The 24,565-nt window shown below is 40.3% G+C and overlaps 2 protein-coding genes across 3 annotated transcripts in view; one reads left to right on the forward strand and one right to left on the reverse strand.

Moving 5' to 3' along the window:
• The window catches only part of LOC308287466 (protein FAM107B), a 46,406-nt gene extending 29,216 nt beyond the window's left edge, over nt 1-17,190 (forward strand). For both annotated transcript variants that reach the window (XM_080728643.1, XM_080728644.1), the window contains 3 exons: nt 3,586-3,802; nt 14,210-14,369; nt 14,744-17,190. In XM_080728643.1, the coding sequence (XP_080584769.1) occupies nt 3,586-3,802; nt 14,210-14,369; nt 14,744-14,860 (494 nt within the window). In that variant the 3' untranslated portion in view covers nt 14,861-17,190. The remainder of the gene's footprint in view (nt 1-3,585; nt 3,803-14,209; nt 14,370-14,743) is intronic.
• Nucleotides 17,191-17,828: 638 nt separating this feature from the next.
• On the reverse strand, nt 17,829-24,296 carry LOC308286524 (golgin subfamily A member 7-like). The gene is made up of 6 exons (XM_080727565.1): nt 24,222-24,296; nt 21,426-21,548; nt 21,166-21,318; nt 20,700-20,801; nt 20,397-20,456; nt 17,829-19,648 (listed from the first exon to the last, which is right to left on the reverse strand). Exons 1-5 carry the CDS (start codon nt 24,228-24,230, stop codon nt 20,409-20,411), a joined length of 435 nt encoding a protein of 144 aa, XP_080583691.1. The 5' UTR covers nt 24,231-24,296; the 3' UTR covers nt 17,829-19,648; nt 20,397-20,408.
• Between the last annotated feature and the right edge of the window lie 269 nt (nt 24,297-24,565).

Here is a 24,565-nt window from a genome sequence, read left to right on the forward strand (position 1 = left end):
TAAAAATATTTTTTCCCTGGATTCCTTGGGTCATGACGCATCTCCCCATATAGGCCACGCCCATTTGCGCCATGATAGATTTTCCGCCATCTTGAATTTTCTCCAAAACACACTTTTTGCTCCTTCTCCTACATATTTTCTTCAAATGTCACAAAAATCGGTACACATGATCCACACACACACACACACACACACACACACACACACACACACACACACACACAGCTCCACTTCACACGGGTGTGATTTTTTGTTACTATTTGAAGACTTGAACTTTGAAACGTGAAATGGGACAAATGAGTAGGCTACTTTTATAGTGGCTCATTGCTGCCATGTGAGATTTCTTTTTCTGCTTGGGTATGTCGTTATAACAACTTCACTATGTGGTAGAAACGACATCCTATGTGGTAAAATGGCATCCTAGCTGTTAAAAATGAGTAGGCTACTTTTATAGTGGCTCATTGCTGCCATGTGAGATTTCTTTTTCTGCTTGGGTATGTCGTTATAACAACATCTCTATGTGGTAGAAACGACATCCTATGTGGTAAAACGGCATCCTAGTTGTTAAAAACAGCATCCTATGTGATAAAAACAACATCTCTACGTGGTAAAAACGTCATAGGCCTACCTTCGTACTTTTACTAAATTCTTAATTCCTGACTTTTACTTGCAACAGAGTATTTCTACATTGCAGTATTGGTAACTTTTAAGTAAAACATTTGAGTACTTTTACCACCACTGATAGCTTTTTCACTGAGGTAATTCCCGGGCAGTCCAAGTGCTGAGGGCCAAGCAGAATTTCTGTAGTAGGCGCGACCGAGTATTTCCCGGTGAATCTGTGCGCAACGGTGGGGGCTTGGGAGTGTGGGGGAGTGTGGACGCACCACTGACTATTGCTGATGATGGAGAGGTGATAGCTTAGCTTTTATGTATCATGTTATGTAATGTAATCTTGCCGATTTAGTAAGAGACTCGTCGCTAATTGCAAGATATTTAAAAGTTATTTGGGGCCATGATGATATCCTTTTCTTCCCACAACTAAGGATTTATATTGTCTGTGTTTAATATTGTTTACAACCACAATTATTCACGTGATCGCGGTTCACTAGTTTTTAGTAGGCTATTAGTGTAGGCTTAGAAGCCTTTTCAGAAGTTAATTTAATGTTTTCCATTTAATGATTTCCTTTATCCTCATCTAATCTTGCGCTAATGCACACACCTGTTTTTGCCATGTTTTAAGGCCGTGTAGGCTTTTCAGAAGTTAATTTAATGTTTTGCATTAAATGATTTCCTTTATCGTCATCTTCCGCTAATGCACGCAACTGTTTTCGCCAGGTTTTAAGGTCTTATTTTAGTTGTTTCTCATAAGCTCGCAACCCTCCTTGCCCATCGGCCCCCACCTTTGCGCACAGATTCACCGGGAAATACTCGGTCGCGTAGTAGGCCTATACAACATCCTGGTTTCTAGTACACTTTTCCTAAATCACAAATCATGATGTTCTACTCTGAGCTGCATCTTTTTTTCTGTAGGCCTATCTGCCCTGTGTTTCATAACTGTGCCTGTACTGCCATGACAACTGTATTTTCACCACAGTATCAACAAAGGTCTATTTATCTATATATCCATCTATCTACTAGCTCTTCTCTTATGTAACGGACACTGATGCAAATCACTCAGTGAAGAGGTCAGTGACATGATCCGTCAGATGCCATGATTTGTAGAGTGGTTAATTTGTAACTCATGAATACTAAGAATCTGTGAGCCTAGTGTTTAGTGTTTCACCACTTTCAACCTGGCATTCCATTTTTGGCCATGTCATTAGACCGGGAAATGTTCAAAGATGTACAGAATTTTTCAAAGCTTCTTAAAAGAACTAACAAAATAGACAACCTCAGCTATTTTCGCTATTCATCATATGGTTAACCTTCTTTATACGTTACAATATATGGCAGATATGGGGGGAACAAAATTACATGAAAAGAACATGTACAGTACATGTGGAAACCTGCGCTTGAATTGATGTTCAGTGGTAGTAGAGGTGGTGGAAAAGTACTCACATCTTTTACTTAAGTAAAAGTATCAATACTGTGCAATGTAATGTACTGGGTTGAAGTGGTGACTGTATGTTTTGTAATAATTAAAATCTAGTTCTCAAATAAACGTAGTGGAGTAGAAGTAGAAATACAGAAAATTGGACATAGGCTACTCCTGTAAACTAAAGAAAAAAAAATACCTCAAAATTGTGTTAAGTACAGTACTTGAGTGCATGTACTTAGTTACTTTACACCACTGGTAGAGGAGATAAAAAAAAAACACAATCAAACACCACAAGACACAAAGACAACACAACAACAGTCTCCAGTACCTTACAGTTCATATTTACAAAAGAAAGTGGTGCCAGAGGAAGCGTTTCCTTCAACTTGTCAGAATGCAAACAGACCAGAGTGGCTGGCAAACGGCCTGCTGCTTGGCTCCTGGGCAACTAATGAGCGCAAACAAATCAGCGCTGTGTTCTGTCTGTCCCTCTGTGCCTCCGGAGCCCCTCATCAACCTCCTCAGGGAACCTGAGCTCACGTCTGTTGTGACTAATTTGCTGTTTCTTTGATTGCGCTTGTCAGGTTGTTTCTGTTTGGGTATGCTTCACCGCTTTTTGTTTTTTAAATGAATACCTTCCTCTCCACCTCTGGCTGGGAATTCATAGAACTCGTGGGAAACATGTCTGTCTGACTTTAACTTTGCGCGACATCATCAGGGTTATTTTACATTTACTAATGTAGGAACTTGACCTTGGATCAGGGTTACATGTAGATGCTGAAAGACAACAACAATCACGTAAAATCCTATTTTAATTATATATGTTGGCAGAAAACTATTTTGTATAATGAAAAACATATCACCAATCAAATCAAATCCTTTGTATGTGAAAAGGATTGTATGTGAAAATACAGTACTAAGCCAATACATTACTAATGATTCTGGTCTCTGATTCTGATCATGATCTCCCCCTGTACCTGTCCACTAATACAGTGGTTTAAAAGAAACTAGTGAATGCCCGTTATTGTGATGGGTACTGAGGTGAAAGTATCGGCTTGTAGGATAGTAGGATTTAAGAGGTATCAGTGATGTCAGTCATCTCCTTATGTGTCAGTCATCTCCTTATGTGGGCTCTGTTTCAGTTTGCATATCAGACAGACAGAGACAGACAGACAGACAGACAGACAGACAGACAGACAGACAGACAGACAGACAGACAGACAGACAGACAGACAGACAGACATAGTGTACATACATTCAGTCGTTTATTATGTAGGATATTTTTTTGTATTTAAACTTAGATTCAAGTCATAAGATTATTGTACTAGTTTAACAACTTTAACTCTGGCATCCCTATTTAGTCTTACCGTCAACACTTTTTCAAACATTTTCAAGTATAGACATTGTGCTATTTTCACTTTTTTAAAGCCATTTCTCCATAGGGGGTTGGGCCATGGCCAGAGGCTCTGGCTATTTTGGGGTCCTTGGCATGGAAAGATTTGGGAAGCCCTGTGTATTGATCCAACTCTATCTCCCTTTGCAACCGACAGCATCTGCCTATGCAGACCTCCAAGCAGAGCAGCATGAGGGAGGATGCAGGGATCATGCCAGGAGCCTTCCTCACGCCTCCAGCTACGTCCCCCAGCCGGATTACATGGACGATGAGGAAGACCATGATCTCATCAAGCCCAGAAAGCTGGTTAATCCGGTCAAAGCCTCCAAAAGCCACCAGGACCTCCACCGAGAGCTTCTCCTGAATCAAAAAAGGTACTATAACTGTGTCTGACATCCCTTGCATGACAAAGCATATTATCAGTGTTTTATCTATGGCAGGGGTCTTTAACGTTTTCAGGCCAAGGACCCCTTAGTTGAGAGAGAGATGAAGCAGGGACCCCCACAACCTTTTCATAGATTCACAACGCCGAGGCGTTGTGAGAAAAAAAAGAAAAAGAACATCTGCTGTTTATCAAGTTTCAGACGTTTTGACAATATTTCCAGTGTTTCAGACTTTCATACTTTCAAGTTCTCAGAATAAGGACACTAGGGTTCAAGTGGTTAATATAAAAAAGGGGAAAGTTTCTATCACACAAAGATTTGGAGACCCCCTATAATAACTCTGAGGACCCCCTAGGGGTCCCGGACCCCCTGTTGAAGTTTCGTAGCTTTAGAATTTGAGATACCGGTATCTTGTGCAAATTAGACCCAAGGGTGGCACTAGAGGAAAGGCTATCCGGGTCTCCAAAATCAGTAGGGTTCATCCTTGCCATGGACATTCATTTTCTTTTTTCTTTTTTTTTTAGCAATTGGAAATTTGACCTGGGCTAGTGCGCTAGAGCAAAGTCCAGTGGGGTTCATCAAAATCAGTAGGAGCCATCCTAATGAAACTCCCCTGGCAGATATACAGTTTGGAACCAAAGTGTTGGATCGATGGACGTACCGATGGACCGTCCGAATGACACAACCATCCTTAGCTTTACTAAAAATAGTAACCATTTAAACCATAGATTCCTTTGAACGTCAAATAGCGAAGATAGCCAAATTTGTACATGTAGATCGGCTATTTTCGCAAAATAGGCCTATTCTATTTTCACTGAATGTTTGCCTATTATTTATGACATGCCTATGTGGATGTGGTTATAACCAATACTGGGTGAGCTCTGGCTTTTCTCCTATAGGTGGTGAGAAGCTCAAGGTTCTCTCTCCTGATTGGATTAAACGGGTATTCCACCTGAAAATGTATTTCTATTTACTGGAGAGATAGGGTGACACTTTATGGCAAAGATTACTCTGGGAATATAGAGATATTTAACCTGTATTTTGCTAAAGATAATATCACTAACACGCAGACAAATCGAGTACTGTAGTCTTTCTATTTTGTTTTTCCATATTTTTTTTCAATTGTTTCCTATCAACAATCTCAGATATTCTGACTTGTGATTACATGGACCAAGAGTTGCTAGGCAACAGTATGCCACTGCACAAAACTAGCGTTGCTGCGTTGTTGGGAAGTTGTCCGATCACGATGACTGAAGCACTTAATGTCTCCATAGGTCGACAGTCGGTGTGTCAGCAATAGAGGACATTTCATTTCTCTACAGTCTTGCTAATTCAGTCAGAGTAGAGAGGGGGGGAAAACAAAGCCCTTCTAATTTGATGTTCTGGTGTGATAAACCAACAGCATCATCTGTAACATCAAACCTATGTTATTTCTACATCTATAACATAAATTACAAGGGAGCTGAGTGTACAGTAGCTCTGGCAACATGTGCATCTTGTACTTAAATGTAAACTAAACTAAACTCCTCTTGTTTAGTCACTCTGGATAGGCTTAGCAAAGTGCCTCAAATGTAAATGTGTTGTTATAAACCAGGAGGGAGCAGCATTGTATTGTTAATCAGGTGTAATCTTAGTGAAATGGATACTGCCAAACATTCTAGACAGATTCCTAGATATGTCAGGGCATCAACCAGCTGTGATATTGCTGTCTAAGACAGGATGAGAATTAGATTTTGAGCTTTTTAAATTACTACACCTACTCACATCATCTCTCCTCTAACATGAAATGATCACGTTACAGTGTATTGATTTAGAAAAGTGAGAGGCTGTGTCTTTGATCTGGGACTGCATTTTAAGCTATTTATAGAAAGAAAGAAAGAAAGAAAGAAAGAAAGAAAGAAAGAAAGAAAGAAAGATACTGATCTACATACAGTTACAAACAGTACTTATCTTGATTGCAGGCCAAATAATAATTTTGAGTAGAAAGAAAGGCTTTGCAAGATAGATACTAAAACAGTGACTTTAAAAAAATATTGCATATCAAGCATATCATGTGGTTAATTATCCAGCTTTCTAGAGAGGGCGAGAAATAGATAAAGATAATATAAAGTAATGTAGAGTGGGTGGACATATCATGTGTGGGTACTAGGTAGTTAATTTCCTTCCTAAAGAGATGCAGCCATGCAGAGACAGAGAGGTCAAGGCAGAGATCACAACAGCAATTGAGATAAAGTAACCAAAGTACCACACACACACACACACACACACACACACACACACACACACACACACACACACACACACACACACACACACACACACACACACACACACACACACACACACACACACAAAGAGATTTGCAGTTTATCAAGTATCAAGAGGTTTTGACAATATTTCCAGTGTTTCAGTCTTTCATACTTTATACTCTCCTGTCTGAAGAGCACTTCCTGTGCTATCTGTATGGACCATAAGAGAACAGATAGCCCCACCCCCAGCTATTCATTTCAATAGCAAGTTGCTCAGTGGCGGTTTGAAGCACCCGGAAGAAGCAGAATCCAGGTGCATTGTGGGGGAATTGGATCATCTCGATGATCCAATTTTTGTTACGCCGAGACGTAATTACGTCACAAACGTCAAACGGCGTCCATTGAACCTCATGGCAGACCCCCAGCGGCGCGCTCTTTTGCTCATGCATGTATTTCACCCAGTCTGCTGTTCCAGCTTTGACCAGTAGGGCCGCTTCAATATTTACAAGCCGTCCTGGGGGCTTTGTATGGACGTGTTCACTGATCCAGTCGTCACAACTATTGCAAAACATTTATCACACATTACCGGGATCATTAATGATGTGTGTCCAGAGACCAGAAGTATCTGTGAATACTTTAATGTCTGAGATGGTTAGACAATTCAGGAATCACAAGCGGAAAGAAGAATATGAAGCAAAGACAGAGGATGACGTTCAGCAGATGATCCAGGAGAGACAACTGAAGATTCAGGAGGTCAAACACTCAGTAGAGCAAGAAAGATGCAGACACAGTGATAGCAGGCAGCGTGCAAGTCTTCACTGCTCTGATCAGCTGTATCACTGCTGGCCTGCACCAGAGAATTTGTGTGGACACGCACGCGATTCCCGCATATGTAAACACACACGTATAGATCCATTCCCATTTTAAAGCCGGAATATGCGGGGCTCGCGTTACACATGCACGCTTTGAAAAGCCTGGTGTAGTCAGGCTGAGCTCATTGGTGTGATTGAAGATGAGCCAAAAACAACAGCGAAACAGGCTGAGAGCTTCATCAAAGAACTGCAAAATGAAATCACTCAAGAGAACAGACGTTCTGAGCTGAAGCAGCTCTCAAACACTGAAGACAACCCCAGAAGAAACTCTCCAGAATTTCACATCCATCAACACCCCTCCACCCACCAAGGACTGGACAAAGGTCAATGTCAATCAGTCTTTATATGTGGGGACAGTGAGGACAGCTGTGGCTCAGCTGGAGAAGACTCTCAGTCAAGAGATGAAGAAGTTACGTGATGTTGAGCTGAAGGGATGGAAAACAAGTAAATGATGGAGGCATACAGTAAAGAAGAATCTCCCAAACAACACAGAGAGATTCTTCCCATGTGTCTGTGTCTTAGGAAAACAAAGCTTCTCCCCAGGAAGGTTTTACTATGAGGTTCAGGTTAAAGGGAAGACTGAGACGGATCTAGACTGAGGCAGCGTTCACACAACGGCACTCCCATGAACAACTAGAAGCAGTGCTCTTCCGAGCACAGGTCTCCACCAGGCCACACAAATCGGCCTGTTATAGCGCCACCATGAGGCTGATTTAAAAAATGTGGGGCAGAGGTTCTGAATTAGCATCCAGGGAGTGTGTGTGCTCAGTTTGGCAGCGATCGGGCCAACGGCGCCGGAGATTAGCTGGTAACAACCAGGCCACACAAATCGGCCTGTTATAGCGCCACCATGAGGCTGATTTGAAAAATGTGGGGCAGAGGTTCTAGATTGGCATCCAGGGAGTGTGTGTGCTCAGTTTGGCAGCGATCGGGCCAACGGTGACTGAGATTAGCTGCTCACAAACTGCGAGGACGCACGCACGGACGGACGGACGGACGCACGGACGCACGCACGGACGGACGGACGGACGGACGGAGGGGAAAACATACTCTCCCTCAGCCTTCGGCTGGTGGAGACAACAACAACAGCATTTTCGGGGGTTGAAAACGAAAGATACTAAATCCGAAATTTAGAGTGAAAATCTGTGAAAACGATCCTCCTTGCGTTTCCATCTAAACGGGCGTTACAGGGAAACCTGTGATGTAATGACTGACGCTGCAAAGCCGACATCAGTGGAGAGCGCAGTGGAGCCTGTAGCTGCCATGGTGATTATGTAAACAAGTGCTGTGGCGGACATGATGTCACATAGTGCCCAATCTCTCGAGACAGAGTCAATGACAGACCGAGTGGGTGTCGCCCTTTCTTTGATGATGGGTTCCCAGATTGCATAGTGCCAGATAGTGCGTGACTACCATCTAGCGACCTCTATGAACAAGGCATGCACACTACATCATTTTCATGCCTTGGTGCGGCTTCATATGAAAAAAAGTGACAACGCAATGGCGATGTCCCGGGACCTCGACGTTTTCTCTACAGAGCATTGTCGTCTGACTCTGAACATGACCTGAGAGGGATCTAGGAGTCCATCAACAGGAAGGAATCAATCACAGTGACCCTCAACAATGGTTACTGGACTATAGGCTTGAGGAATGGAAATGAGTATGGGGCTCTTGTTGACCCTGCTGTCCTCCTTCCTGTACTAGAGGAGGTCCAGAAAGTAGTGTCCGATTATGAGGAGGGTCTGGTCTCCTTTTATGACGAGGAGTTCATCTCTACTCTTTCACTGGCTGCACCTTCACTGAGAAACTAACCATTCTTAAGTCCCTGTTTTGATAATGGTGGTACAAACTCTGCACCTGTGATCATCTCTCCTGTCAACATGGACGCTCATCTCGGCAGGGACGGTGGGAACATCCAATTCAAAAAGGGAGAAAAACATTAAGTTGTTCCCTCCAGTAAAGTATTTAGAAAAACATCACACACATGTAAGCTGACTATGACAAATTCTTTTTCATCGACTGCCTTTTTTCACAGACAAAAACGAAATAAAAACGAAATAAAAACTAAGCTATGATGACTAAAACTATGACTTTCGTCAACAAAAAAAATAGATTAAAATGTCAGGGAGGGACTAATGGAGAAGAGATCCAATAGAACTAAAAGACAAGTGATTTTATGTTTGCTTGCGCTCGTGTGTTGTGCTCTGAAAATAGCAGATCTACAAGCTCACAACGCTGCGCAGCGTGACGGCATTACGACGAATAAGGCCTGCCAAAAAAAATATATATATTTTTTTTTGTCGACAAAATCAACTGTAGATTTAGGTTTGGGTTAAGGTCACAACCTCTTCTTTTGTGTATAACAGGAACCGGGTTTGGCTCCTCCCCCTTCTTAATACACTTCCTCCGGGTGATTCTGTGTTTATTCCTACTAACAACATCATTACATATTTAAGGCAGTAGAGCTGACAGATTCTGCTGTTATATGTTGAGAGATTAAACAGTATGTATAATAGCACTTCCTTTGTAGTACACATTTACAATTACATTGTATCACCTTACAACACCATTGTTAGTGTAACTGTACCATTATAACAGGTAAAGCATAATACAATATTATAACAATAAGATGTGTTATGAGACACACACACACACACACACACACACACACACACACACACACACACACACACACACACACACACACACACACACACACACACACACACACACACACACACGGCTAGACCCTGGCCTACATATTCTGGAGTCCCCCAGGGGTCCATAATAGTCCCACTCCTATTCCCCCGCTACACCATATCACTTTGCTGAAAATAGCCAATGCACAAGCTCACAATGCATCAAAGTACCATGTGTTGTGAGCTTGTAGATCTGATGTTGTCGCCAAACGTTTTCCCCAGAATTAGGATGCCAGGGTGTTTTTTTGTTTTGTTTTGATGTTATAATTTATTACAAATATCCTTGTTTATTTGTGCTTATAGTGTCCTTCAAATAGGCATGTTACAGAAAGAAATAAGTGGGGACATCCACATAAAAAAAAATTACACCCGTGTGAACTGAGCGGTGGTCGTGGAGGCTGTGCAACAGCACTACTGGGTGGGTGCAGCGGGGTTAGTGTGCTTTACAATGCTGTAGTTTCTTCACACACTCTAATTTATTTGACCCTAAAACATTCAGTTTGTTAATAATAATAATAATACTTGACCACACATGCTGACCCACCCTTCCCCCCTGTGTGTGTGTGTGTGTGTGTGTGTGTGTGTGTGTGTGTGTGTGTGTGTGTGTGTGTGTGTGTGTGTGTGTGTGTGAGAACAACAGCGCCCCTCCCTTAACATGTGTGGTCAGAAAAGGTACTGCAGGCTTGAGGCTACATACACGGACGGCCGGACGGCCGGACGGACGGACGCATACCCACACACACGGCCACGTATAGGAGACGGTGTGACCACCGCTCAAAAATGTCAATAGAATGGGGGAGGCTGGGTTCAAATGTCAGTGGATGTCACAAAGCTGTGTGGTTTGAGAGGAGAAACAAGAGCCAGGGCTATCTGTGAGGGCTCAGTAAGACCAGGCTCCCCAGTGACTCAGAGGAAAAAAGAAAGGCCTGTTACGCCCCATTTATACTTGGTTGTGCACCGTGTCACGCACTGATTGACAAGCTAAAAATGCTCAAATTGACACGGGTTGTTAGCTTGTAGATCGGCTACATTTGGTGCACGACACCAAGTATGCAACCAAGTATAAATCAGGCTTAACTAGTATAGTTCAAGTACTGATCTCTCTCACAGTTCCCTGTTGGCAAGTTCGTAAATAACAAGTGTATAAAGCACAAATTCACAAGCGCAAGTCCTTTACTTAGAAGCGGAGTGTAACCAACTACAGACATGGCTTCTTAACAGTGTGTGTGTGTGACTGTGTGTGTGTGTGTGTGTGTGTGTGCATGCGTGCGTGTGTGCGTGTGTTTGTTATCATTCCTATACTCTTAATTGCTTTTACAGTCTCAGAGGGCCTTAACAAAGGAAACAAACGATCCCTTGTCCTTGCACAAGACAAAACCCTTGGCAGGAAAACAAACCTTTACAAGGATGAAATCTCTACACAAGCTAAACGCAGGTGAAGAACACCGGCCTGTCCTCATTTAGTGCTAAGGTTAGGGTAACTTTCAGGGGCTTACCGTAGGATTTGAAATGCATCGAAGATGATTTAGGACAGTGTTATAGAGATCAACTGAAGTCAATGAAAGTTCCTCACAAGCATGGCAGAACAGTTGTGTGTGTGTGTGTGTGTGCCTACTAAGTGTGTTTACTTTGTTCAATTCAGTGTGTGCGCGTTCCAATGAGACTGATGGCGGACGGAATCGCTAATTGGCATCATGTTTATTTGCTGTGTTCAGCCTTCGCACGTTTATGGAACAGACAAACTAAATGAACCAAAACTCTAATCATCATCTCTTCGCTCAGTTCTCCCTCTCCAGCCCAACTCTAATTAAAAGTGGTTACCATGCCTCCCCAGACTACACATCAAATCAATTAACAGCCACACACACACAGCGGAGGAAAGGAAGGAGACAGTGTGATGTGGAGAGACATCTAGAGACACTGTGTGTGTTTTTTATCCTCCTATATAGCTGCTTAGAATTGTGAAACAGCTGGCAATTATCTCACGATTTAACAGTCAGAGAGAGTAGGGTAAAGTCTTACATTCTGCCTTTTTATGTACAGAAGCAGTTACTCCAATTGATTAAAATAAACTCCCATGTCTCCGATTTCTATTAGGAAGAGTAAGAGTTCTTGTTTGTAATGTGGTTGAATAGCCTCTTAGTCTTAACTTTCTGTCCTAATGGGAAATACCACTACTTAGATACTTGGTTTGGATCTTTTTCAAGTAACAAAGTGCATATTTTAGCCGTCTTTGTTACAGGCAGCACAGCATCCATCTTATTCTTGGAAACTATTTGAAAACTTTATTCATGGCTCTGATCTGAAGACAAACAGCAGAAGTTCTGGCGGAGACTAATGAACATATTTCAAGTTGCCCTCATGGTTTTTTTCATGGCCATTTCCGCCTTATTTGTTCTTTTATGCCATCTTTGCCATATTGGAGTACTGTTGTCTACTGATTATATTCTACTGTAGACATCAGTTCTGTGAGAAGCAGTAACCCCCCTGCATTCATATTCATGATCCATTTGAAATGACATACAGTAAAGCTACAACGGAAAACAAATGATTTTGCTTTCTTGAACCAACAAGGAATCACAACCATTTTTTGTCACTTCATTAAATATAAAAGCGCATTTCATCGGAGAGAAAAGAAACAGACAGGTGGTCAGACATGGATCGGACTAATGTCTCTCTCCAAGATAGTCTGCATGAACAGCTGAAGTCCTTTTCTCATCCACTTCCATTTTCATTAATGACAAGAGTGCCATCTTCTGGAGAAGTTAACACAATTCAATTCAACTCAAAGGAGCTTTATTGGCATGATTAAACATACATGTACAGTGCCAAAGCAAGTGTCAACACACTGACAGCCCTAACCCTCTATGTAATAAGCTAGGATGAAGAAAGATACATAATGTCCCCTGCTAAATGATTGATGTTAGGAACCACATGGACCCTTGTGGGTCTGTAACTGTATAAATGCTACACTCAAAGTAAAGCTGAGTAATTGCTACTGTACATGTAGGAGATAAGGCGGCCATAGACGAATGGTAAGTGAGCCTGCCTAGAACTCCGGAGGTCCCAGGTACGATTTCAGCTCCAGCAATGTGTCGAAGTGTCCCTGAGCAAGACACCTAACCCCTAACTGCTCCCCCCTCCACGCTCCTCTGTGGGCAGCCAGGTTAAGCTGAAAACTGAAGTTCCCCCGTGGGATAAGATAGGTTGCTATTATTATTAATAATAATAAGGTAAAGTCTGAAGAGTTGGGTTTTCAGACTGTGCCATAAGATGGTGAATGGCTCCCCATCTGGTGGGCAATGTGTTCATCCTGTTGATTCTGTGGTTTATAGGCTTATTTATAGGGTTTCAAACTTTTTTGACTCCGGGCACCCCTGTAAATACTTTTTCATCCACGGCACCCCTGAATAACACTGTTAATATTTAGAATCTTACATCCTATTGGAGAAATATTTGTTTCCATCAGAACTGACTGAAAATAACGTTATACTTGACGTTTAACCACTTGGACCCCAGCATCACTATTCTGGGGGGAAGGTTCACCATGACGTGTTGTGAGCTGCTATTTTTGGTGAAAGAGTTGTCGTAGATGGATAAAGAACTCATCAAGTACAGTGCAAACCAGGTCTGTTTTACTAAGCATAGTGAAGTGATATTGATGAATTCAAAATATTAGGTCTTTCCCACACTCTTTTTTGTATCTGTATTTGGAGGAAATCCAGTTGTGTAATGTATCAAAGTACGTTTACTCAAGTACTGTACTTAACTACAATTTAGAGGTACTTACTACTTATGCAAGTAATGTAATTCAATAAATTAATTTGACATGTTTAGTTTCTAGTTACTTTGCAGATTTAGATTTAATACAAAATATAAATCAACTTATAAACTGTGTATAGTCCTTAGAATTAGCTCCACCTTTACCAACTGCAATATCAAAGTGATGAACACAGTTATGCTAAATAGTTATAGACCAATAACATATGATACTGAAATGGATGTTCGGCATAATAACTACATAAATCTTAACTACTAGGCTATGTATATTTTGATATGTAAAGTAATACTTTTGTACTTTGACTTAACCACATAAACCCTTGCACCACTAGAAGTGAACCATAAACGTTAATTGAAAATAGAAGTTCTACAAGCTCACAACGGTTAAGAAAATATGTAGGGTTTAAGTGGTTAAGGTTTTGAATGCAGGGCTTTTACTTAGTAAAGTATTTTTTATTACAATGTGTTATAATCGCTATGCTTCCTTAAGTCAGTGTTGGTCAAAGGTCCTGAGGGTCCAGGGACCCTCAGGGTTCCTTGGGGTGGTTCCCAATGAACCCTCACAGAAAACTGTTAGGATTTAGAAGTAATTTGTAGAATCTGCCTATATCAGTGGTTCTCAAACTTTGTCATGTCAAGGACCCCCAAAATGGTAAGTATTTATTCAAATGTGTACACTCTCAGAGTTAGGGGGGCCTTGAAATTAAAAGGTCGGAGAACTACAGACTTAAGTCAAAGATATAAATATAAATACTACTGTTCTAATCTAACCTGTGTCTGGTCCTGGCTGGGATCCAGGGGCGGTGCGAGTGTGGAGACCAAGCCGGAGTTGCAGCGCGTGCTGCAAGCCAGAAAGAGAGAACAGATGATGAAACAAAGGAAGCAAGAGGATGAAGCCAGGAAGAAGATCTCGCCTCTGGAGCAGGAGCTCCTCAAAAGGCAACAAAAACTGGAGGAGGTACTTGTTTCGGCACTGACTATCCACCAGTAGCTATACATTTACTCATGTACAGTATGTACTCAAGTACACTTTGAGGTACTTTCGCTTCACTGGAGTATTTCCATTTTTCAATACTTTATTCTTCCACTACATCCACTCCACAATAGTGTACTTTTTACTACACTACAAGTATTTGAAAACTTTAGTGACTACTTACATTGCAGATAATTATTTTCCAAAACCTTTATACTTTGGCTATTCGAAACTAGCTGCTCTACAAGCTCACAACAGGTTGCAGCCAACAACACTCAAGTGTGTGGATATTGTCCTACTCATATTTCAGCATCAACTTCTTTCCTCAACCCAATATTCTCCTCTGTTTTGTAATCTAGCTGGAGAGGCAGCAGGAGAAGGAACAAGAGGAAACCCTGAAAGCTCCAGAGTTCGTCAAAGTCAAGGAGAACTTAAGACGGACATCTTTTCACGGTGAAGGAGAGAAAGAGGTGTAAAGAGGACGTGTCTGAGGTTCACAACTTGGAATATCCTGGTGGTTGAAAGCACAAGCATGTGTGTGTATGTGTGTGTGTGCGTGCACGCACACGGTACTACTGGCATGGTATTGTTGTCTGTCAGTTGAGATGTACAGCTTGAGACATCAGCAGGAAATGTTACCAGGGACTGCTCTCCCCAGCAGGCCAAGGAACAAAGCCTTGCAAACAAGACAGAGTCTGGGTTTTTGAGTTAGGAGCAAGCAGTCTCATCTCCACGACAGAAATGTTGAGAGGGTGTACTTTTGCAAAAGTTGCACGACGTAGCCTACATGCGATAATCATTTAGTTGCTAAGTAGAGAAGTGAGAGGAAAAAGAAGGTGGCAGTTACAGTATTCATTGCAACAGTGAGAGATTTTTCTTGTTTAGTTATTTCTTCAAATGAGATACAGACAGTTATAACCACCATATAATTCCCATCATTGTGCCCTATATGTGCACATGAGCTGCGCACATACCTTCTGGGGTGTGTCTGTCTGTGGGATAACGGATAACTATGTATTTGTTGAACGATTTTGCAGTAGGCTATCTCCACCCAACGAGACAGGATGTGGAGAGTCTAACATACATAGCTAGTTATAACAGTGCTAAACAGTGAAAAGGACGCTTTAGCTTAACATTAACCTGTCTATGTTTGACACTGGAAATGTTTTAACTGGCTTCATCCTAATGTCACAGTATGTATTTGTCTTTTAAAAAGGTCATTTCAGAGCACAGGGCTTATTACAGCAAACATGTCATCTTGTGCATCTGGCTTTCTTGAAAGCTTTGGCCGAAGGTTATTCTCTCAAGTCCAGATGTATTGTTATGACAGAGATTTTTGTTTCGTTTTTATACAAATTGTTTAACTAGTGAATTTCATAGGTTGGCAATTAACGGTCAAGTTTTAAGAAAAGCTCTCATGGCTTTTATAACCAGGTGAAGACCATGCTGAATGAAATATGATGTCACTGTTCTTGTTTTCTTCTTCTTTTTTAACTTGTTTTTTATACAAAATGACAAATCAGTGAAAATCTAGCTTCGCCAAAAGTTGAGAAAGGAAATTAGTCGTGAAAACTGGAAGTAATTCAAACCAAAACTTAACACAATGTCATATCCATGAGTAAGCAAGCCTATTCATGGTCAAAATCTCTCTGGGGAACGACAAGCTATGGCCATAATGAAAGGTACATGACATTAACCTCAGTGTTCATTTAACTTTTGTATGTTAACAGCTCTATGAGTGTATGAACAATGTTTATATCAACACTTGCTAAAACAAATGATTGCCACTGAATAATCAATAACACTGGACAAATTGTGTCCATGTGTATTAAAGATGAACTACTTTATAATACGTAAATAATCCACACTGTAATAATCCAAGATCACGTGGGGTTTTGAAGTATGTTCTGCACTGAGATCCTATCCTTAGCTGTGCCTTCCCTAACAAACATCAATGCCATCATCACCAAATCATATAGAGTGTCATAAATGCACTTAGGACTTTACATGATTTGATGTTTGAGTTTTTGGCCTCTGAGTATCCCACATCATAATTTTCCATTATAAATTAATTGTGTTACTATTCCAGGGTGAGACATGTACCCTCCCCACTATACAATTTAGTTTCATTGCCCACAGAATTTGAAGCCATACCCCCAAAGAATGTAGGTAGTGTATAAAACATAAATTAATCAATCAGAGCCCCATATTCAAATGTCATTCATATAAACATCACCAGATACTTATGATGATAGTTATATTCACTGGACCACAGCTCAAGTACACGTCCCCAACAGAAAGGGGGAAAGAAATGGATCTCAATCGAACGAGGATTCTAAAGTCCTTAATTACACTTGTCACTTGTGTAACCTTCTGACATTACGTCATACAATCACACTGTCTAAAGCAGTGAGACAAACTAATTACAGGTTTCATATTATCAATTACAGTCCCAATTAGCCCAGTATAAATAATATATAATTTATATTATCAAACACAGTTCTAGAGACACAAACATCACAAACTTATAAAGTGACAAGTGTAAGGTCTAATTTGAATGACTACTTATGTTTGTAATAATGAAATAGCAATGTTGTCCATGTTTTATTGCAACCATTTGAATAGATTTTAATGATTTCCCTTTGAAATAGCACTTTAGAATGAAATGGTGTAACTTGTGTACAGTTTAAATCAATTGAGATTTTCTTTTTTAATTTGCTGCATTTTCCTAATTGTATCATGTTTATACCTTGCTTACAAAGTATAATTATTTGGGTATCTTACTTAAATTAAACATTTGCCTTGATTCCTGAAGCAATTTAAATGTTTATTGATCTAAAGATTTTAATCAGACATTACTTGTTATTCATTTAAAGTGTGTTTTTTTTGGGATTGTCGCAAGGCCTGAAAACAATATCTTGTGTGAAGGATTGTGCGTGCACCAGCTGCCCAGGGCTTTCAAAGCCAGAGGACACATTAGACCCTATTTTTCACCATACACCTTATCACTAAATTTTTTTTTTATTTTTTTTTTGCAATTTACCATTTTGAAAATACATTTTAAATAGTTCAAATAGCCGATCTAAGAGCTAACGTGTCGATGTAGATCGGCCATTTTAAGGACCAGGTTTTCCAACAGTATGTTATTGACAAGAAGCATTGTTACAACAGACAATCTACCAATCACAGATCTATCCAAAGTTGTGGCATTTATATATACTGTATATATTAATAAGTATTGTGATCAATATGACCATAGCAACATGGGTAATATTATATTAGCAATATTTTAACTACATTTATTGACATTTCCACAATAGCTGGTAACATTACTATTCATTTGAATTGGATATATTCGATTATTTCAAGTATTTGAATTCAGACACAAACAGGATGCAACAGATTTACAGGAAAGGAGCATTTATTTAGATAAGACAGGCTATATTGATAAGAAAGTTTTACCAGTTGTGTCAAACAACCAAAGTGGAATCTTTACATTTATGTAAAGGAGTTACGCAGTATTTAAGGTTTTTGGGTGATTTGTGGTCATTAAAAACAGGTACAGTATAACATTTTAAATAGCAGTAATTCTTCAGACCAAAGATACAGTTCACACATATTTACAGACTTTTCATGGTCATTTAGGTTTTGTGCATCCATACATTAATAATAAAGCAGAACATATTAAAAGTGGTACAGCCTCCATACAGTATGTGTTATAACTTATGACACATTTTTAAAGGTAGGGTAAGTGATTTCACTCAAGTTTCAGTTTCAGTGACAGGCAGGGACCTTCCTCCAATCATGATCAAGTGGGGGCAGGCCTTGGTTTGCGTAAGGCCCATCCCCACACGATCATGATTGGAGGAAGGCCCCACTCCATCCTGATTGGATGAAAACCTGTCACCCAACAGCTTTTTTTTCTCCTCACAGGAGATAAGGGTGAAGTCCAAATATGGAACATAGACCAATTTTGTTGTTATTGAATTAAATCAAATCACTTACCCTACCATTAAGATATACTTATTTGTTACTTACTTGACCTGAAGAAAAACTAAGAAGCATTCATTCATTGTGTGCATTTCATAAGCAAAACATGGTCTGTCTACATAAGATTAAATGCATGCAGAGATAACAAAACATGTATACAGTGTGTCAGTGAAAGCTACAACCAAGATATTAATACAGTGGAACCATAACCAGAGGAGTGTACTTTACAGACATGTTAAACAACTCCATGATAAATATAAAGACAGTAAGCAAGACAAAGTCTTCTTTCTGACTAACAGCATAAGATTAAACATCATTGCATTATCAAAAGACACTTTCAAAGAGAGATATAACATACGTACAACGGCACTCCTTTATGAATGGTGTTTTACCAGAATAACTGATACTTTTTTTCTATGTATAAAAAGACAGAACTATTTACAAACATATACTAGGGACAAGTACACTGTAGTATTATAAATATCAGGACAATTATTAAATCAAATGTATCTACATCCTCCTCCTAGGTGAATATGAAGTCTCAACAAACATACCCTGCCCCGCAAATCAGTCTGTATGTAAAATAAGGTGTCAGCGTTTATGTTCAACTATAATTTGACCTATAATTTGAAACAGATTAGCCAAATGACACTTGTTGCACTACATGCCTGACACACATACTATATACTAGAGCTTAAGATCACTACCTGAACCCGACAGGTTCAGGTTAGTCCTATCCTCACATATTTCACAGGCTTGTGTCAGGTTCTGGCTTTACAATTACATATTTGTTCCAAGCCGTTTTTATAAATAAAGTCAGCTGGAAAAGGGGAGAATGACTTCTGTCCTAACCAATCCTACATTGGACTTAAAAAGAATTATCGAGCTGTGGTCTTGGGTTGGGCTTTGCTGGACTCAACTTAACATGCCTGATTTAATCTCTAATACATGCACAGACAGATATGCAGTTTTATCATCAGACCGTACACAGTCAGTATGAAAGTGCACCTTTTGAAATCTAGGTATTGGTAAAGAAACAAAGGGATGGGGGATTTGTTTTCTTCCACTTAAGCCCTATGTACTTCATCAAAATACACACAAACTTTTTCAGCATCAGCCAGCACAGCCATCTCTCTCCTTCTTCTAGCCATCCTTATGGGTGTTGCCCCCTCTTTATCAAACAAAGACAGATCTGACATCCCTCACCTTTGCACAATACTGGTTGTCAAACTTGCAGTGGTCTGTGGGGGGTTCAGGTATGCCAGTGAGTCTGTCTAGATAAATAAGAGAAGGAAGTATTATTGCCAGCAGACTTTAAAGGATAACAAGGGTTCATATTTAATTAAAGAAAAGATGAGTGTTAGAATGTTTTCATTTACTGCTTTCTATTGTTTTAGCAATTTTGATTCGGAAGCATTCTTCACTTTAGCATACCATGGCAACATTATAGCATTCTAAAGGTTTGGCTCCAAGAGCGCTGCGTTGCCGTCATCGACCTTATCAAGTTGACGCTTGACCAACTCCACAGGTAGAGTGCTTTGTTGTCATTTTTTCCCCCGGAGAGTATCAGAAGATGCACAATATTCATGGATTGTGCATACGTAGCTATAGCTTATTTTATCTAGTTTTTATCGAGTGATAATGACACAATTTAGTTTATATAAAGAGCTGAACAGGAAATAATTATAATTACATAACAGTCTTCACAAACTTAATAGCCTACACCAGAAAAACAACCATTATATAATAATTGTAGACCTACAATTCTACAATGCTCATTATTTAATCTACCAAGTTGTGATCGTTGCATTCAAAAATGTTATCTAAGCTATTTTGTAGCTTGGACACAATGCAACACAACGCTCGATGGCTTTGGTGGAATGTGCGTGTGAATGGGTGAATGTAATGCACAATCATTGTAAAGTGCCTTGGATAAAAGGTGCCATATAAATGCACCATTTACTCAGTGGATTATGTCCATGGTTTCCAAATGCAGACAGGCCCCCCGCCCCAAACACTGACCTTTGGAGTCCTTTATCTTCCTGAACCAATGCTTCTGTCTTCAAAGATGGTAATCTCAACCTAGACAACAGTTTGTTAAGGGAAAAAAAGAAACCAAAAAATAGCAGCACTCGTAGAATCATCTACAAAAGTAGGTTAAGTTAAATAGGTTCTTATTATCTTGTGCCCAGGACTGATTTATATCCAACAAGATAATACAAAATGTTGGCAATAAAGTCCATGATCTACAATACATCTACAGTTTAGTTTAACTTTTTTTTTTATACCATCTGACACCAGATACAACATTTAAATGAAGGATACGACCCTGAGGCCTCTCTCTATGGGATCTGTCAGTAGCAATCCCCTGGGTGCGTAGGTCTTCTCATTCTGGTCCTTTATGTACAACGCAATCTTCTTTAGCACCTACATGAAGAGAGAGCAGTTTCCCGAAAATAAGTACACATCCTATCCTACAGATAAAAAAACAAAACATTATAGGTATATGCAAGATGCAGCATCATGTACTATAGGGCTGGATGATACGGACAGAATCAAATATCTTTGACCAAATACCTTGATATAGAGACAATAATATATTGATATTTATTTTTCTTCACAATTTTTCAAAATAATAATAAGAAATGTACAAATACATCTGATAAAAACCAGGGAAAAGGCAACTTATTCCATATCACAATATCCAAAATCCCAGACAATATCTAGTCTCATATCAGGTTATCGATAATTGTATTGATATATTGCCCAGGCCAAGCACAATGCTATCTACCTTTTCATAGTGTGTCTCCATACAGAGGAAGATGGTGTAGGCAGTGAGACAGGCAAGGCAGCCCTCCATGTAAGACTTCCTCCCTATTTTCTCTGCCTCTGCATACAGGTTGTTCAGAGTTTGGATGGTCTCTTCAAACTGCTGCTTGTCAAGCTAAAAGAAGCAAAAACATTGAACACAAACACACGTTACTTCAATACGAATGTTATACATGCAAAATTAAGTCTGTATTCATAGCATCTATATTATTAGCAGCATACCCTAGACTCAAGCTCTGAAGGGAATTTGGTCTGGAACTTGCATATGGTTCCAGAGCCGTAGTCTCTCTGGACAAAGACCTTGGAGGAGACAGCTGGCTGCTGGAGGTCCTGTAGGCTATGGGTCTGGAAGAGAAAAACACATCTCATTTCATCCAGGGAACATGTGTAACGCCCAGGATTCGAACCCGGGTCTCCCCGCACGGTAAGGGACAATGGGAGTGTATTCCCCGGCTTACAACCCCTAACTCCAAGGCGTGGTCTAAACAGGCAACAGCGGTGTCACTTTGTTTTGGACCCCCCTGTTTGTATCCCAAACCCCTATTTAAATGCTTGATAAGTGTTAGTCTTATCTATCTATCTTTCTTTGGACTGAAAGATAGATATACCGAACAAACTTTTCAAAAAATAAGCCAAACTACGCCGCATCAAGGGTTTTATAAACATGACGTAGGTTGTTTCCGCTCCCGACCAGATCAGAAACCCCGAAATGCTACTGATCCCAGGTTCATTTCAGCTCTCCTTTTCCGGTGGTGCGGCTCCATTTTCATTCCCAATAACAACTCTACACGTTGTAAAGGGAGCTGCAGACAGATTGAGCTGCAGAGCTCTGAATCTGTCTTGAGAGATCGGTTAGGGTAATGTAAGCTGGGAACATAGAAACTGGGAACATAGAACCCGGGGAACAGACCCCGGGGCATTAACACCAAACATCTTATACACTAGTGTTGCAAATCTCCCAATATGGACAATATTTGACATGTTTTTAAGGTATTAAAAGTATTAAAACGACATTAAATTGTAACTTCACTGTCATCTGGAGACCACCTGTCCCCCCGTCCCCCCTCGCGTTTGGTCTTCAGGAATAGGGAGTGCCTCAGAGCCTCTGCCTGAAGACCATAAATGCTTATTGTATGTTTTGGATAGTGTTCCTTCAAGCATGAGACCTGAGTTAGAATCCCATTCTCTCACATGGAATACTGTTTTACAAACTGGTCTTTTGCTAATACAACAACCACCAAACCCATTTAACAGGTATTTAAAAGGGCTATTAAAATACTAGACAAAAAACCAAACTCCTATCACCACTGTAACATCCGGGAAAAATATCACCTTTCAGCTTTGAAAATTTTAGGAAATTTAAAAATGCATGTCTAATATATAAATGCCTTAATGATCTGGCTCCCCCTCCTCTTATGGAATTCATCCATAAGAAGAGGGATATTGGACGCAGTACTAGGTCAACATCCAGGGGAGACTGTGAAATTGATTTTAGAAAAACTACTTTTAGTAAAAACGTTCTCTCCATAAATGGATGCCAATATTGGAACCAGATCCCTACCTCAATTAGAGAGATCCCCAAATTGGTGCTTTTAAAGGGCAGTTGAATCAATGGTTAAAACGCTCACAAACATGTAACCACCTATAAGAACTATTTTGATGCCGGTACGAATTACTCTGCCAGGTTAGTTTCTCCTGTGTGGATTTTTAGTTTACTTCTGGCACTAAGCACTTTGTCGCACTAGGCACTTTGTTGCGCCAAGCACCTTGTTCTTGTTGTGTTTTGTTCGCCCTGTACTGTTCTGTTCTTGTTATTGTTAGTCTTGTTTTGTTTCTTGTTTTATGTGAGGACAACGGATGAAATTTAGCTTTAAGCTAACTCCGGCTGGTTTACGCTGAGATTTTTGTATGTTTGTATTTATTGCAACATGTTAATGTCAATGTGTCCATTAACTGGTACTGTCCTATCCAAATAAATAAATAAAGTAAAGTAAGTAAAGTAAGTGTTACACATGAACTAGTGGACACTGCTCTTCAATAGAGCAACAGAGCTGGGCAATATTGATCATAATATGAGATTATTTGGGAATATTGTGCTGGTATCTCCCTTAGAGATAGGATGAGAAGTTCAGTCACCCGAGAGAGACTTGGAGTAGAACTGCTGCTCCTACACTTGGAAAGGAGTCAGCTTAGGTGGTTCGGGCATCTAATATGGATGCCTCCCGAGCGCCTTCCTAGGACCTTATATGTCCGCACTGGCTTGGGAACGCCTCAGTATACTCCCGGAGGGAGTGGAGGAAGTTGCTCAGGATATGGAACTCTGGAAAGCTCAGTTGGAACGGCTACCCCCGCGACCCGATTCCAGATAAGCGGTTGAAGATGGATGGATGGCATGTTTTTCTTCACAAACTCAAGAATTCACAAACTTATAAGCTCACATAGCTCACACAACACATCATCGCATCGATGCATTGTGATTGAATCTGCTCATTTTGAAAAAAGTTGGGAAATTTTAAAGAAAATGTATCACATCTACGTTTGTTTGGTCCAAACATTTGTCCATAATATTGCCCAGCCCTACTGTATAACAAGTAGCTGTCCATATAATCCTGTACTGGATTGTATGGAGTTTTGTGTTTGTGACACTGGATCAGACTTTAGAAAAAAAGAAATAACATTAGCCTAGCCTACTGCCCGTGCCAACATCAGTAGCCTAGCCTAGCCAAATGGGACAGTAGCTCACTTCAACTCAAAATGATGATGGATTGGTGGCATCAATCATTAATCTGTTTACCATTGTTTAATGTTATCATACGGGTTTCTAACATACATGCTGCTAAATGAAGGCGTATCAAATTGGCTATAGCCTACTTAATATGGCGTTGGCTGACCAGAGAACGTTAACAGCTTTACCCTAGTTAAATATCCACAAAGAGTCAACATATATCAGTATACCATCTCACAAAAACGTAACACTGTACTGGCTTTTGACAAAAGGAAAATAAACGCTTAAAATACCTCAGCCATAGTGGTGGTTCCTCCTCCGAGGTGGAAAGTCTGGTGACGCGAGTTTAGCTTTCTCCCTGTTGTTGTTGGTCTGATTGAACCGTTTCCGGTGTGTTACAACGGACTTGGTGACCTATCAAATCCAGAGACGCCATAGCTAGGCGCTAAGGCGCGTATATCTATTCTGAGGGTCCGCGGCCATAATACATTTCATTTTGGGGTTCCTTGACATGACAAAGTTTGAGAACCAACCACTGATATAGCAACATACGTTTTTCAGAAAACTGTTTTTAGAAGACATTTGTCGGTCGAATAGCCTATCAGTGGTAGGTCTAGTACTGATATAGTGGTTTGTA

Source organism: Nannobrachium achirus (genome assembly GCF_963921795.1).
Source record: "Nannobrachium achirus genome assembly, chromosome: 6".
NCBI classification, from domain to species: Eukaryota; Metazoa; Chordata; class Actinopteri; order Myctophiformes; family Myctophidae; genus Nannobrachium; species Nannobrachium achirus.

Bases quoted from the DNA above. Each gene is read 5' to 3' on its own strand.
- LOC308286524 (XM_080727565.1), bottom strand. The intron at 20,802-21,165 runs GTAGATAGCATT...CTCTTCATGTAG, and splicing joins TGGAGACACACTATGAAAAG to GTGCTAAAGAAGATTGCGTT. The intron at 20,457-20,699 runs GTATCCTTCATT...ACTGTTGTCTAG, and splicing joins TAGAGAGAGGCCTCAGGGTC to GTTGAGATTACCATCTTTGA.